The sequence below is a fragment of the Zeus faber genome, assembly GCF_960531495.2.
Source record: "Zeus faber genome assembly, chromosome: 19".
Taxonomy (NCBI): Eukaryota; Metazoa; Chordata; class Actinopteri; order Zeiformes; family Zeidae; genus Zeus; species Zeus faber.
In genome coordinates, this window is record NC_137206.1 from 9,459,500 (window position 1) to 9,475,893 (window position 16,394).

Below are 16,394 nucleotides of genomic sequence, written 5' to 3' on the forward strand. Positions count from 1 at the left end.
TTTCACTTCACGACTAGGAGGAGTCTCGAGAAAGGCGAGTGCAGCGGCTCCGCAAAGTCCGGAACACTTTCCAGGGTGGAAATGGACCGTTCGGTCTCTTAGGAACGCGGGCCTGCTCTAACGTTCGGGAGAGGTCTCGATGGGTCAAGGCCGGCACCGCAGGATGGGCCGGTGTCCTTGAGCAGATCGTGCGTGGGTCCAAAGGCCGATTCCTACCGCTGTAGTACCGCGAGATATGGCCCGAGGAAGAGCGCTGAAGGAGCTTTTTAAACTGTGAATCATGCCTAATCAATCACCGCAGGGGGGGGACCTGTATTACATTACAAAAGCTACATCCAGAATATCATAGCGTCAAATTAGTTATTGCTGTTGCTGTCACTCATTGCGAGGCAAAAGGGAGTATATATATATATAGATATATATATACTCCCTTTTATGGATAGATATACTTACGAAGCCGGGTCAAGTTTCATATGTATAATTCAAATCCATACCTTGTTTAAAACTGACCGATTCATCATGTTTTGGCCCTAGGAGCCACTCGGCGAGTTATGGCGTCTATAATTTAGACCAATAACACCTCTGCCCCCCGAGGAGCCATCCCCATCCCATTATCTGATGGCTAAAAAGTCAGGCTAGTGGCTACCTCTGAGCTGATGTATATTTGGTTGTTTGGGACATTTCCTGTCTTGTGATTAGTAATGTTTGTGATTTCCTTATGTCTCTGGCGGTGGCACCGTTGACCGCTCAACAGCTGTGCCAAACAAAGTCCCAATACAGACTGTCCACTGTGTCCCTCAATTCCTCGTCAGCTGCATCCCTCGCTGTCCTCGCTATGTGCCGGGATGATTTCGGAGGCACTTTGCCAATTGGCTTTGAAAGCCTCCATTGTGACTCCCGCCGCGCCGTTCCCTTTGTGATCGTGGCCGCTCAAAGTCCGCACGGTGTGGAGGGAAGAAGCAGCTGACAGGGTTTCGGAGGTTTTTCCGATCCGTCATCGGATGTGACGGCGTGTGGCCCAAAAGTGCAACTTGTGACGACAGCAAGCGCTGTGTCTTCCAATGAATCAATGGGCACAAATCAACGAAGAGTTCCGCGGGCCTGTCTTAGTCGGTCTAGCCAAGATGAAAATGCTGGTCTAATTACTTTGGCTTCCAGCACATTGTGTATAAAATGCGTTCTTGGTGACGGCTCAGTTAGATTGTGCGAAAGCCCATGACGTTTTTCCGTGATTTCGTGAAAGTGGTACCACTGCATGTGTGCGGGGGGGTGCGGCTCAGGAGGTAGAGCGGGTCGTCTGACAATCTGAAGGTTGCTGGTTGGATCCTAGGCTCCTTCTGGTAGCATGCTGCCGAGGGCTGCGTCCGTCGGCGTATGAATAATTGTAAGTCACTTTGGACCAAAGCATCTGGGAAATGGAGGATTGGGGTCATATATTCTTGACGTTTGAACAAAGGAGTCTGTAGTCCACCCTCATACAACTATGAGATACCGCCGAAAGATGATAAATGACGGTATGGGAATTGGCTTTGTCTCCCTTTGTGCCGCGCAGGGTAAACCCTACTACTTTGACCGCGTGTTCCAGTCCAACACCACTCAGGAGCAGTTCTACAACGCAGTGGCTCAGAAGATCGTCAAAGGTGAGCGGTGGTCCACGCCGCTGCTTATACAGTAATAACACTTACATACACGAAATGACCGCGCACTCCTCTGCCGTTCTCCACTGCAGATGTCTTGGAAGGCTACAACGGAACCATCTTCGCCTACGGACAGACGTCGTCCGGCAAAACGCACACGATGGAGGTAAGTGGAACAATCAGCTGGTTTTTTTCCAAGCGCGACGAAGTGAGAACGTGACATGCGAGGCGCTAAGTTTTTCCCTGTCTCTGTCCCGCGAAAGGGCGTGCTCCACGACCCGGAAATGATGGGGATCATCCCCAGGATCGTTCAGGACATCTTCAACTACATTTACTCCATGGACGAGAACCTGGAGTTTCACATCAAAGTACGACATTGATGTCTCGCAGGGGCTTTTGAGCGGCAGCCAAGGCAAATTTGTAGGGAGGCAAAGTCCTAACTGGAAGCTTTGTTTTCTCTTGGTAGGTTTCATATTTTGAGATCTATCTGGATAAAATCAGGGACCTTTTGGACGGTATGTATTCGTCTATTTTGTTGTGGTACTCTGAGACATCCTCACAGCTCAATTAATAAAACAATACATTTAATCCCATTTCACAGTATCCAAGACCAACCTGTCAGTGCACGAAGACAAAAACAGAGTTCCTTATGTTAAGGTGAGACCCCGAGGTTCCCGAAGAACGAGACCCATCTTATGCATTTGCAAGTCCACAATTCCTTTTGATGTTTCCCAAAAATCAGTTTCACAAACATACTCCTGACTTTAAAGCAACACTATGTAACCTTTTTTTTTTCTTTACCTTAAAATAACAGCTTCAAAATCATTTTGATGGTACACCGACTTGTAATATGGAGAAAGACAGCTCTTTCATTCCCACCCACCCAACGCCTGTTCTTGCACTATGTAACTTCTGTGGTTGGGAATCACAGGAAAAGTGTTACGCATCATGGCATACGTCACTTCCTTGATTTTTGGCTCGGGTAATTACCGTTTTTTTGCCTGGTAAAATTAATTTAAAAAAATCAAAACAATAAATTGGGAACTTGCTGGTGAAAATGTCCAGTAATAATGCTCATACAAAACATAGCCGCTCCACCGCCCCGACGGCGCCAATGTGCGCGACCAGCGGTGCCGGGCCCTCACTTTCGCGTACTGGCCCTCACTTTCATGGCGACATGGGGTTTGTTTCGCCCTCTGACTCGCGTGCGCAAGCAATCCTCAATGCCGAGCACATCTGGTACGCTGTCGGGCCCTGTCGGGCAGGGTAACAGTCCCCGCGCCCTCTCTCTCACTGTCACTGAGAGCTCGCTGAAGCGAGACGAGGTCCCTGCAAAGGGCACTGTAACCTAGGTGTACATTATACACCTAGGTTACACTGTACTTTTATTGAAATGTGACCGATAAGGTTCAAATTTGTGTGGTAAAATAAATAAATTTTCGGACACCGGACCGAGTTTTAGGACAGTGGCGTAAAAGTGCAGTTGCACTCAGAAACTGTAGGGGCGCCAAATCCCAAACGTTACATAGTGCCGCCTTAACATGAGACAGGCTGAAACGTCACATGCCAGTATGCAGTATGCATGGTATCAATAATGATATCAATAGTGAAAGAAAACTGAAACTTTTTCAAGGTGCGTTGTTGGGTCTGTAAATAAATGCAAGCTGCCTTCCTAGAAGTTCGAAGAAAGTCCCTTTATCAACAATTGACAGCATATACAGTCGAATGTTTTCCAAAACGTCAATATCACTTTGAAGGTTCCTCAGACTTGCCATTGCGGTGAATTACTCAAGAGGTTGTCCTGGTTCTTACCGAATCGGTGGAAAATAATTCTCGGATGAGATTGGGAGGTTTGCGTTCCATTTTTTTTTTACAATTCCTATCAATCTTTTTGAAGTTTGAAGTCTGCGCAAAGAAAAACTTAAAATGTGTTCTGAGTTTGTCACACCACAGAAATAAATATTATTCGCCACCCAGCCTAATTGGAATGAGTAAAAAAAAATCGGCAAGTATATAAAATTAGGTTTCAAAGTCGTGAAACAAAAAAGCAGTATTCTCTGCTCTGAAATGCTGGGTGTGTGTGGTGCAGAGAGCCCGGCCAGTCGTGGGAGAGGCGCAGCCCGGCGCAAGGATGAAGTGACTGAGGGGGCCGTTAAAAATGGCGAGGGGGCTATGCGGTGGGAAGGTTCAGTTGCCATGTGTGACGCAACACGGGAAGCACAGTGCTTTTTTGTTTTTGTTTTGTTTTGTTCAATTAGGAAACTAAAGTAAACTAGTAAATTAAATACACCGACAACAAAAAAAACCAAATTTGCTTCGTTTGGAGAAGAAACATAGCTCTGATCGCCCTGATCTCCCCGGAGCTGTTCTGATCGCGGTGGTTTGGGAGCCTCTGCCCTCGACGACGATGCTAATGCGCTCCAGGCTTCGTATAGCGTTAGTGGAGGGGGCCAAGTAAGGCTCCGGTGCGTCATCGAGCCACCAATTCAGACCCGGCCAAAAATGCCTGAACACAAAAAATGGTGAAAAACAGTTTAACGGTCCTCCGGAGCCCCGTGCTGAGCGCTCGCTGCAGGGGGAAGGGCGAGGTCCGTGCAAGGGGGCGCCGTAACCTAGGTGTAAATGATATCTGCGTTCATAACATAGACTGTTATTGAAACGTGACCGATATGGTTCAAATTTCTACTGTAAAAACGAATTCCTTTGGGACAGTGGACCGAGTTTTTTAAGGACGGTTGTGTAAAAGTGCAATTGCACTCAGAAACTGTGGGGGCGCCAGATCCCAAATATCCAAAAGTCACATAGTGCTGCTTTCAACTGGTGGTCTGGCACAATTTATTACCCATTTAGTTGGTTGGCAAAGATGTGGAACACATGACAATAATATAAACTGTCCCTTTTCAAGTGTAGCTGGAAGGTTTTTTTGGGTGATTTTTTCCCCCAGTGTGTTTGAAGTTGAAATATTTTGTTTCATGAATATCCAAGCAATGCAAAAGTAAAGGTCCCAGGCTTTTAAAGATAGTGAGCTTACACTGCAGAGCATTTCCTTCGCTTGAATAATTATCTTCTTAGCGTCTGTCTCAAACAGTGGTTCCTTGTGATGTTTCTGCGCGCGCGTGTTTGTATGTGTGTGTGTGTGTGTGTGTGTGTGTCTGCGCGCGCGTGTGTGTGTGTGTGTGTGTGTATTCATATCTGCAGGGGTGTACCGAACGTTTTGTCAGCACCCCCGACGAGGTCATGGAAGCCATAGACGAAGGCAAAAACGCCAGGAGCGTGGCGGTCACAAGTGAGTCCCAACACTGAGCCCCTTCAGTCCTGGTGCGTCTCACGGGTTCAACCTCATCGGGTCTCCTGACCACGGCCTCCGTGGCCACATCAGCCACGGAGGCATTCTGCGCTAAACAACCTCCCGACACCTGGGGTGGAGCAATATGTTTTACAAGCACGGCTCTCCACATGCAGTGCAGTCAAGGTCACGCTTGTGACGGCCCCGCACACTTTGTCTTAAAAAAAAAAAAACGGGAACGCATGTTCAACGCGTTCAAACCATAGCATCGATTTACCGTGTTACCGAGGTTAAACTCTGTTCCGCTAAGCAAAAAAACAAAATGAAATTGTTTGGTGTGTGTGTGTGCCTATGTGCGCCCCTAAGACATGAACGAGCACAGTTCCAGAAGTCACAGCATCTTCCTCATCAACATCAAGCAGGAAAACTCTCAGACGGGACTGAAACTCACCGGAAAGCTGTACCTCGTCGATCTGGCTGGGAGTGAAAAAGTATGTAGTCCCTTAGTCTCAGCCAGTATCTCTATCTGAAGCTCTCATTCCCTTTCTCTGCCTTTGGCCTGTCCTTTATATTGATATGAATTTCAACTTTAGCTATTTGTTTATGTAGGACCTCACGTAATGCAGCTTCATAGTCTCAATCCATTTATGGGCACTGCCGCAATAATAATGGAAACATTACATTAAGTCATTGAGCAGACGCTTTTATCCAAAGCGACTTACAATTGTTCAAACACCGACGGACGCAGCCATCAGGAGCAATTAGGGGTTAAGTGTCTTGCTCAAGGACACTACAGCATGCTAGCAGGAGGAGCCTGGGATCAAACCAGCAACCTTTAGATCACTAGACCACCAGCTCTACCGCCTGAGCTACCATCCCCACCTTGCGATATGTTGACATATGTGGACATCAGTCCCGATCTGTGCGCAGTGGGATATTGAACCATTATGCCAAAAGGAAGGCCCCCGGTTCCACTTGACACCTGTCCCTCCAGAACCTCCCATGAAGGTTCAGAGATGTTCAGATCAGGCGACGAGGCGTTCATGTAGCCATGAGGAAACAGCGCGACGGAACAGCGTTGGCACCACAGGGTTCACCTAAAATGGCCTCGTAGTCCTTATAGTCCTTATACGACCACGCAGAGCAATGATTGGATGCAATGACTCCCAAAAGGTGGCTGCCCGTAGCGCTGGAGCGCTCACCGTGTTCAGCAGGTTTTAACAGACGTTGTGGGTTGAAGGCATCTGGATGTAGGAAATAGGGTGAAAGATGGCTCACCAGAACATCAGTGGTCCAGTGTTCCAAATCTCCAGAATTTTTCCCTTAGGATTAACAAAGTGTCTTATCTTATGCTCTTTAAAGCAGGTTATGCGTTGGGTTGGCCTTGGATACAAGAGGTTTCTGAATGGCAGCCATGCTATAGATTCCAGCTTTGCAAAGCTCACAAGATGTAGTTTTCAGTGAGAGCAGGTACCAGAGGAGATGATTCAGTTCCGTGGTCATATTGTTCTGTTTATGCGTGTGTCCACGTGTATGTGTGTGTGTTTTCAGGTGGGTAAAACAGGAGCGGAGGGCACGGTGCTGGATGAAGCCAAGATGATCAACAAATCCTTATCGTCACTGGGGATCGTCATTTCGGCTCTGGCGGAAGGCTCGGTGAGATAGCGGACAAGGATCCTAAAGAGGGCATAGAGGGGGTTTTGCCAAAAACTCAATACTTACTGTCCAACTCAATGAAAAACATTTGCAAAGCGTCAAACTGCCCTTTATTGACACCAGGCCGATCCGTCTCTCGTCAGTCTTACATACCGTACCGCGACAGTAAGATGACCAGGATATTGCAGGACTCCCTGGGGGGCAACTGTCGGACCACCATGGTCATCTGCTGCTCCCCCTCTGAGTTCAACGAAGCTGAAACAAAGTCTACACTCCTGTTTGGCCAGAGGTGCGTGAACACACATACGCACATCGACACTTACGCAACTCCATAAGCCGAGTGCTACCTGTGCTTAGTGCTGTGGGTTAACATTAAGTGGGCCTCATTCATAAAACTTTCCTTAAAATCTTTTTTCAATGAAGGAATTGGAGTTATCCATGTATACTGTATCCTCCCATGCACATTTCCCTTATATCGGCCCGGATTGTCTTTTAGTGGTCACAATTGTATCATGTTGTGTACAAGGGAGAACAAAGATAGAAAAAAGAAAAATCGTAATTTGCAATAAATCTATGAATTAGCTGAAAAAATTGGCAATATACAATAAACCTGCAAATTAACTAGAAGATAGCGAAATTGGAAATATAGAATGAACCCAGAAATTAACAATAAAAATACATATAATAATATAATATATATAATTGTAGATAAAACATAACAAACAATAAACTTAACAATGAACAAAAAAATTGGCAATATACGGTAACCTAATGATAAACAATGAAGGATAAATATTTACCTTAAACTTAACAATAAGCACTAAACAACCCCAAAAATAAACACGAAACAACAAACTTTTGGGCAATATACATCAAATTAAAACAAATCCCAACCCTAAACCTAACCCTAAAAACCCTAATACTAACACAATAAACCTCAAAATGAACTAGAAGATAGAAAGAAAATTCCATATACAACAATCAAAACAATAAGAAATAAATCAGAAGAATAACCTGAAAACACAATGACTCATTAAAAAAAAGGCAAATATACAATTAGCAAAATGAAACCAATGAATATAAACTTAATAAATTGAGGAAAAACAAGAAACAATAAAAATTCCGCAATATACTGTCCACTAAATCCTTAAAGTCCGCTAGAGGATCAGAGAAAAGGAAGGCAGTATGAGAGAGCGAGAGCTGTGACTATTAAAAACTGTAACCGCGTTCCGCTCAGGGCCAAGACCATCAAGAACAATGTGAGTCTCAACTTGGAGCTGACGGCGGAACAGTGGAAGAAGAAGTGGGAGAAGGAGAAGGAGAAAAACAAGACCCTGAAGAACACCAACACCTGGCTGGAGAACGAGCTCAACCGCTGGAGGAGCGGTGAGGCGCTCGGAAAAGAAGCGAAAGAGCGATGTAAAGTCGATAAAGTTGTGAGAAATATGGGATGGCGACGATGATCATGAAGCAGGGGAAGCCCTCCCAGGCGAGCTCATTACCCGTTAGCGCCGAGGCCGACGCTGCTCCTATTTTAGTCTTCTGACAGATACGGTCGGTTTATACCGTGAAAACCGAAGAAAGAACCTTTTTGTGTGTGTGTTCTTTTTTTCCTTCTCTCTGAAAGGGGCCAACAGAGAGAGAAAAAAAAACAAACAAACAAAAAAAAAAAAACAGCTCCCATGCCTTCTTTATCTTTGATTTTCGTCCCGCGCCCCCTGCAGGCGAGAACGTGCCGGCGGAGGAGCAGTTCGATAAGGAGAAGGCCAAAGAGGAAGTCCAGGCGCTGGACAACGTTCTCAACAACGACAAGGTGGCGCCCACGCCGTCGCTCGCCGCCCTCCCCGGCGTGAAGCTCACCGACGCGGAGAAGGCGAAGTACGAGGAGGAAATGGCCAAGCTCTACAAGGAGATGGACGACAAGGTGAGGGGAGACCCACGGCGTCCGGTCTCACCGGCTCTGCTTTAAGTGCATATTTTATCTCGCTCCCGCCGGACGCATGCCATTTCCTTGTAGCCTTTAGGCCTCGTTTCCAGAAATACACACTAATGTTAGTTGAGATTTTGAATAGACGCTGATCGGTGAGGACCTTTATGAGCTTTTTATGAGCTTAAGTTATTCGGAACATAGCCGGCCGCACAGCGCAAACACAAATAATTGGACGTCTGTTTTCCCTTGTGTGGTTTCCGTGTCGCCCTCTATCTCGTGCGTTACTCCCCTCCCACTCTCCTCTTCTTTCTCTCCTTCCCTTCCGTCCCTTCCTCCCCTGCAGGACGAAGAGATAAACCAGCAGAGCCAGGTGGCGGAGAAGCTGCAGCAGCAGATGCTGGACCAGGAGGAGGTGAGACCCCGCTCTCCCACCCTGCAGACCCACCGGGCCCACCAGACCCACAAGCAACTTCCTGTTAACTCATGACAAGCCAGACGGCTATTAGCGGACCGTCAGGGCCGCTGACCCCTCCTGGGAGACCGCATTTTTATTGGTCTCTACTTTTTAGGGACCAATAAACATCAAAACAAAACATCATTGTGTAACTCTTCGCACGCGCCCATTTTCACCCATTTCTTTCCGCCTCCTCTTGTTTCAAGCACTGGGCCCATTTACCTAAACAGGGACGCACAGAAACCGGTACCGGGCATCAGGGCATTGGGTCCGATGCCGTGTCCCGTGAACCCGAACGTCACTTTTTTCTCATCTGATCCAACGTAGCTTCTGGCCTCCTCGCGGCGGGACCACGACAACCTGCAGACGGAGCTGAGCCGGCTGCTGTCGGAGAACGAGGCCTCCAAGGAGGAGGTGAAGGAGGTGCTGCAGGCCCTGGAGGAGCTGGCCGTCAACTATGACCAGAAGAGCCAGGAGGTGGAGGACAAGTCCAAGGAGTTCGAGGCCCTCAGCGAGGAGCTCAACGAGAAATCGGTGAGTGTGGTTTGCGGAAGGCTTCGCGAGTTCTAAGCGGGCGTTGACGTAGCGACGCCGGCGCCGATTCAATATGGCCTCCGTCAGCCCATGTCTGTGTTGTCGCCACCGCCAGAGTTCCTTGGCCTCCATCGACTCCGAGCTTCAGAAGCTGAAGGAGATGACCAACCACCAGAAGAAGAGGGTCACCGAGATGATGTCGTCGCTGCTCAAAGACCTGGCCGAGATCGGCATCGCCGTGGGGAACAAAGAAATCAAGGTAAGGCGGTTCTCGGCCTGCACGGTGCCACCCCAACTCAGGTTCAAAGGATTCACTTTGTGCGCTGCACCACCCTCAGCAACAGGAGAGCAGCGGCCTGATCGACGAGGAGTTCACGGTGGCTCGTCTCTACATCAGCAAGATGAAGTCGGAGGTGAAGACCATGGTGAAGCGCAGCAAGCAACTGGAGAGCACCCAGGCCGAGAGCAGCCAGAAGATGGAGGAGAACGAGAGGGAGCTGATCTCCTGCCAGCTGCTCATCTCCCAGGTGGGTTTTCACGTGATTTAAAAATGTTGTTTTTTTTCCCCCAACGCGACAGTATGGGCCGTCTCAAGGAAAAGTTGAATAGCGGAATACGTTCTTGTCGATCAAGCGACGATTGCCGTGTCTGCTCTCACTGTTCCCCTCTGTCCGTCGGCAGCACGAAGCTAAGATCAAGTCCCTGACGGAGAACCTCCAGAACGTGGAGCAGAAGAAGAGGCTGCTAGAGGACAACGTGGACTCCCTCAACGAGGAGCTGGTGAAGATCAGCACCCAAGGTAAACATGAGCGATTCCACTCCCCTCTGAACATTTGAGACCCAGTCACCCCCCCCAGCACGCCAACACCACCTGGTGGTCGAATAAATTGACTTGGGTGATCTGTCCCCTTCTAGAAAAAGTCCAAGTCATGGATGTAGAGAATGAGATGCAGTCTACAAATGAAGTCAAGGTACAGCCAAACTGCCGCACACAGTACAGTTTTCCACCGGTTTGCACCATCTTCATCATTTCCTTTTCACCGTCTCTCTGCAGGTGGCCGTGGAGAGGCAGATCCTGTCCCACAGGGAGAACCACCAAAAGCAGATCAGCAGCCTGAGGGACGACCTGGACAACAAGGAGAAGCTGATCACAGAGCTCCAGGAGTAAGACGCCGCGCTGCACCGCACGCCGCGTGTCGGAAGTGTTCAGTGACATCTTTTGATCACACCTCATATCCTCGTGTGTCCAGTCTGAACCAGAAGATCATGCTGGAGCAGGAGAGGCTGAGGGTGGAGCACGAGAAGCTCAAGGCCACGGAGCAGGAGAAGAGCCGCAAGCTGCAGGAGCTCTCGTACGTGCTTTGATACATTTCAGAAAACTCGGCGAACACCCCCATGTTTTTGAGAGCGCCCCGGTCGTTGATGCCTGAATGTGCTCCGGGTAAGCGGTGTCGATAACTGCCTTCCACAGGGTGATGCAGGACAGGAGGGAGCAGGCCAAGCAGGACCTGAAAGGGCTGGAGGAGACAGTGGTGAGCTATCGGAGTGCGCTTGCAGAGTCCTACCGCTCTCTAACATCTGCATCATGTGTTTGCGTGTGGTTTAATTTGCTTCCGTGAACCAGTTGTCCGTCCGTGCCCTATGTAGTCCAAGGAGCTGCAGACCCTTCACAGCCTCAGGAGGTTGTTTGTCCAGGACCTGGCCAAGAGAGTGAAGAAGGTAAAAAGAGATCTCAGTATTTGTGGCTTTCTGCGTCCGTCTCTTTGGTGACGTTCCGCGAGCCCTCGTGGTCGGGACTATTGTTTTCACCTGGAATGAGACTTAAAGCCTCCTTGTTTCTGTCATCCGCCTGCCAGCCGCTCTCCGTTTTATTTGTGTCACACTTACATTTTTAATGAATCTCAAGGAGTGAGACAAAATATGAATGAATAAATTAACGAAAAAACAACAAAAAAAACAGCCGGGCCATAAGTAGGCCATCCGACTCTTCGAAGGTAGTGTTTTTTGGGTGAGGTGATTTCGAAATGATCTGTCGGGGACAGGTGGGGGGCAGGTGGGGAGGTGGGGTCTCCTCGCAGATGGGTACCGAGCGCAGCGGAGCAGGTGTTAAATAAAAGGTGCCTCTGGTGCTGTGTCGCCGACAGAGCGTTGAAGGCGTCTCGGATGAGACGGGAGGGAGCACGGCCCAGAAACAGAAGATCTCCTTCCTGGAGAACAACCTCGAGCAGCTCACTAAAGTTCACAAGCAGGTAAAAACAAAAAAGAAAGAAAAAAAAAAAAAAGGCTTTCTACGTCTAAGTGAGGAAGACGGTTCCTATCCATCTCTCTTCCCCCCTCACGGTCTCCCGTCCCTGTCTCCTCCCAGCTGGTGCGCGACAACGGCGATCTGCGCTGCGAGATCCCCAAGCTGGAGAAGCGGCTGCGCGCCACCGCCGAGCGGGTGAAGGGCCTGGAGGCGGCTCTGAAGGAGGCCAAGGAGAACGCAGCGCACGACCGCAAGCGCTACCAGCAGGAGGTGGACCGCATCAAGGAGGCCGTCCGGGCCAAGAACATGGCCAATAGGGGACACTCGGCCCAGATAGGTCACTGGAAACCCAATTATAGATATGGATGTGTCTTAAGAGAATGTCATTGGAAATGTTGAACGCACTTTGTAAATCCACTGTGATTTAAGTGCCGCGGCCTCGGTTTGTGACCCGCGTCTCTCTCTCTCTCTCTCTCTCTCTCTCTCTCTCCCGCCCTTCTCCAGCCAAGCCCATCCGGCCGGGCCAGCAGCCGGTGGCCGTGCAGGCCAATCCCAGCGTCAACCGGGCCAACATCATCCAGAACAACCAGCCGACGGGCATCAGGGGCGGCGGCGCCAACAAGCAAGAGAAGACCGGGAACTCCTTCGAGTTTGTATCCCAATTTTGTCCCTCTTGATCGATTTTCCGCGGCCGAGGGCGATATCCCTCGACGCACGCGATCATGTTATGTTGCACGGACGATTCTTTCTTCTGTTTGTGACTCTGATGGGGTTATTTCTCTCCCCCTCGCAGCTCCTGAAGAGGGAATGCGAAGACACAACGTCGGCCCAGAGAAGTATACAGTCCACCATGAACTAATCGCCAAGGACGACTGTTCCAGTGTGCTGGGAAGACACACCGTTTGCATTTTCCTTTCTTATTTTAAGGTTGTTTTTTTGTGACCAAATGTGGACAAGAACACAAAAAAAAGACATTGATGCCCCAGCAAACTGGCTAAAATGTAACGCATGAACTGCCGGGCTGCTGCTCCGTGTGGAAACTCTGGACCGTCGTAGGTGTCCATCCCCCGCCGCGAGGACACGGTTCTGCTTTGCCGTTCGAAGCAGGCACCCTGACATATTTCTGAATGTTGTCGCTGTGTAGTCTGCGTATTATACTGTGTCTCTCGGATATAATATATCTCTCAGTCTCGCAGCTGGAGGCCTGCACCTGGCCTCCCCCAATAGGGCTCCGCTAGAACTGGATGACTCTGTGGCACACATGGCATGTGAAGCGGTGGGACCTCGTTACCAATGCGTTGTTCACATGTAAGATTATGTATTAAACTTCCTCAGACATGTTACTGTTTAATGTACCAAATGGGTTTTTTTGTTTGTTTGTTTGTTTTGCCTTTTGCCGTTTGTCTTGTTTCTTTTTTCTTTTCTTTTTTTTTTGATGGGGATAATGCTCCTTCCCTTTTTTAAAATTGTTTATTTATTTTATCTTTTTTGTTTCTTTTAGGGGTTGGTGGGGAATTATTGTATTTTTTGAGGAGACTTGGGTGATGGGGAACTGATGATTGATCCGTTTATCCTACCAGTATGTACAAACAAATTCTATTTATTCCTGATTATCTTGATATTCGAGCTATATTTCACTTTGAGGAAAAAGCAAATTGGGTCATTTAGTTACGCTGTTGGCTTTTGAGTCAGATTTCCAACCCGCCCTCCCTCCTCTGTGACCAGGTATGACACAATTCCAATCGGCTAATGTCTGAAAGAAATTGAACAAAAAACAGTCCGAATCTACAAAACAAAAAAAAAAGAAAAGGTGGTCAAGCTTTGAGTTTGTTGTGAAAAAAAAAAAAGGTGTTTTTTTTCATTTCAATTTTGAATCGTATTTCTCGGAAGATTGTCTATTTATTATGCGATTAAAACAAGAAATAAGAACCCTGCGTCGCTGGGATTATTTTTCTGTCAAAACTCCAGGCCCGAGACCTGAATGAATGTTTACTGTCTGTTTAGGACCAACGGGAAGCCCTGAGCGCTTGCTGTTTTGCCTTTGTTCCGCTTGTTTTTTGTTTTTTACCCATAGAGACGTACCAATAAAAGCCTCAGAACCCTCGCTGTCCGATCCATTCATTTACCTCAATTCAGACGTCGGAACACGCACAACGGGGGGGGGGGACTTTTTGTTTATTGTTTTGGTGGAGAGAGCGGATTTGATTACGCCTGCCAGTCTGCGGCGTTCCCCCGCCGCACGTCGAGGGAATGTTGGTTCATTTTGACACCGGTTGACTGTCACGAGGTCTCGACTATTAGGGGAGAGGGCTTTGAAATGTTAACGCCAACACAATAGACGAGCAGCGCTGATGTAATTATAGAATAAAGTGCACGCGTCCGTCTTCAGTGGGGTTTTACACACCAGGCCAAAGGCAAGCCCGGATGACTCGGTGTAAGTGGGGAATAGTCTCCACGTAACGTCCGTCATATGCACCGCTGTATTCCCGGACCCTCGCTGCTATGGTCTGTAAATTCAGTCCAGTCATATCGGGGGAAGACGTCACGTACTGTATATTGAAGTAAGCTTATTTGAATGTCCTTCCGTACGTTTCGTGGAGTTTCGGGGACAAACTGTGTGTACTTGTTGGAAAATCCATGGGGGAAAAAATTTTAAAATAAAAACGCAGGTAACGGCGGAAAAGGCGACCCATCGATTTCCTTAAGCCGCTGTCGGTTTTTCGGGAAAAACGGCCGATTAGAGAAGCCGCACAGCCTTTCTTGTTATTCACTGTCACGTTTTGTGCATCAGGTCACGGGACTTAAAGGGGTCGAATGTAGTCTTCAGGTTCTTCTCACACTGGTGTAACAGAAATGCAACGACTGTATCAAAAATAAACAAGGGATGTTGCAGATGACTACAGGCTTCCTTTTAAGCCACCGTGTGTACAGGGACGTCGAGCCCTGCTGCTACCATCAAGAAGGCAAGGAGGTGGGGGACACTTAAAGGACGGCCTGCGAGACTATTATGAGTAAAACACAAGGGACGGCATTTACATGACAGGCAGACCAGCTATTGTCTGTGAAAGACTTTCAACAGCTAGGCAATAAAACGTTTCCTTTGCATCCGAATAAAGATGGTACCCGACTTTACTCCCATGCAAAACGACCCAAGCGAGGCAAAACTGTTGTTCCGGCAGCCGGAGCAGGGTCCCAGCGAGACGTCCCTCCTGGCTTCTCTCCCCGGAGACGCCAGTCACAGAATGGAGCGTCGCAACCATGTGACGTTACATTTGCATTTACATTTAGTCATTTAGCAGACGCTTTTATCCAAAGCGACTTGCAAGGGAGAATAACATTCAAGCTACATTGCGACAGAGACATGAGTGTAACAATACATACACAGACATACATACAGACATACACGGGTGCATGACGCGCTTGCCAATGTAACGCTTTCAAAAATACATTCGGATAATGATATCATGGGAAAGAAATAATAAAATAGGAATAGAGATCAATAATAAAAAATAAAAAAGCAGCTTTGCAGTCATACTGAAAATGCACATTTGTATTATATTTTTCAACGCTCGTGAAGATCATGGCGATTTCCAACACGCGCGGGCCCGGGTCAACCCTGGATGCGACGTTTTTGTTGTGAGTTTAAAGACTGTGTTTGTCAGTTTTTGCCAGTTGAAGTCAAATGCTGGACGACCGGCAAATAATTAAAGAAAGACGTGCACGTACAAGCAAACGCCTTTTTTTTTTCCCCCCTCGAAGCGGGTGTGTGTGCGTGTGTGTGTGTGTGTGGGGGGGGGCAGAGAGGAAAGTGGAATTTCTTTCTTTCTTTCAACGACGCCGGTCGTTTTCATCCATCGGATTCGAATGGTTAAAATGCGGCGTGCAAAAATAAACGCACAAACAAAACCCCAAACGAGAGCAAACGCTGCGACGTGTTTTTAATTGTTCCGCCTGCCTCCCACTCCCTCACCGACCGACCGGCGCGGCGTCGGGGGATGTGCAACGGGGTCGCGGGGCCGCTAGGGGGCGCGGCGGGAGCGAGCCGTCAGCGTCGCGGGCGGGGGCGCGCAAGTGCGCAGCCCCGCGCCACCGCGGCACCGCGTCCGGTGGGAGGCGGAGGCGCGTTACTCCACTGCGGACTGTCCTGGAGCGACCGCATCCAAATAGGTGGAAAAGTTTCGCTGTGGCCGCGTCGCTGCCTTCCCCCGCCCACCACCACCACCACCACCACCACCCTGCTGCACACTTTCCAGGAGAGATACGACCCCCGCGTCTTCAAGTTTGTATGGATTATACACTATTTGTTGTTGTTTTTTTCGTTTGAACGCTGGAAGCCCATTGGTTTCCTCTGGACTTACTTTGTTGCCATGCACGCTGTTGCGGCGGAGCGTCGGTGTGCGTGTGTGTGTGTGCGCGGCAATTTCGCTCGCAGCCGAATAATTAATGGTTCATAATTATGTTTGTATGTCCATGTTTCGCGCGCGTCAATTCTAGAGAGTGTATGACATCGTATGGTCTTTCACGTGTCCCATCCCCATCGCGGTGTTTTGAACGCATCTCCCAGTGTCCCCCCCCCCCCCCCCCCCCCCAGGGTCGTGGTGATATCAAGTCCCGCTCGATGCTGGGAATTCTCCGCGGTGTCGAACCGGGGC

General features: G+C 48.7%; 1 protein-coding gene across 1 annotated transcript in view; it reads left to right on the plus strand.

Moving 5' to 3' along the window:
- The window catches only part of LOC307244791 (kinesin-1 heavy chain-like), a gene marked incomplete at both ends in the record, with an annotated part of 13,698 nt that extends 1,097 nt beyond the window's left edge, over positions 1–12,601 (plus strand). Inside the window, 25 exons of the mRNA XM_080020095.1 lie at positions 1,553–1,640; positions 1,730–1,803; positions 1,901–2,005; positions 2,104–2,152; positions 2,239–2,294; positions 4,836–4,923; positions 5,290–5,414; positions 6,475–6,579; positions 6,723–6,868; positions 7,817–7,965; positions 8,304–8,503; positions 8,853–8,921; positions 9,291–9,497; positions 9,613–9,756; positions 9,836–10,024; positions 10,179–10,296; positions 10,413–10,468; positions 10,552–10,661; positions 10,748–10,849; positions 10,969–11,029; positions 11,145–11,216; positions 11,642–11,746; positions 11,863–12,079; positions 12,247–12,395; positions 12,536–12,601. Of these exons, the coding sequence (XP_079876221.1) occupies positions 1,553–1,640; positions 1,730–1,803; positions 1,901–2,005; positions 2,104–2,152; positions 2,239–2,294; positions 4,836–4,923; positions 5,290–5,414; positions 6,475–6,579; positions 6,723–6,868; positions 7,817–7,965; positions 8,304–8,503; positions 8,853–8,921; positions 9,291–9,497; positions 9,613–9,756; positions 9,836–10,024; positions 10,179–10,296; positions 10,413–10,468; positions 10,552–10,661; positions 10,748–10,849; positions 10,969–11,029; positions 11,145–11,216; positions 11,642–11,746; positions 11,863–12,079; positions 12,247–12,395; positions 12,536–12,601 (2,850 nt within the window). The remainder of the gene's footprint in view (positions 1–1,552; positions 1,641–1,729; positions 1,804–1,900; positions 2,006–2,103; positions 2,153–2,238; positions 2,295–4,835; positions 4,924–5,289; positions 5,415–6,474; positions 6,580–6,722; positions 6,869–7,816; positions 7,966–8,303; positions 8,504–8,852; positions 8,922–9,290; positions 9,498–9,612; positions 9,757–9,835; positions 10,025–10,178; positions 10,297–10,412; positions 10,469–10,551; positions 10,662–10,747; positions 10,850–10,968; positions 11,030–11,144; positions 11,217–11,641; positions 11,747–11,862; positions 12,080–12,246; positions 12,396–12,535) is intronic.
- Positions 12,602–16,394: the final 3,793 nt, after the last annotated feature.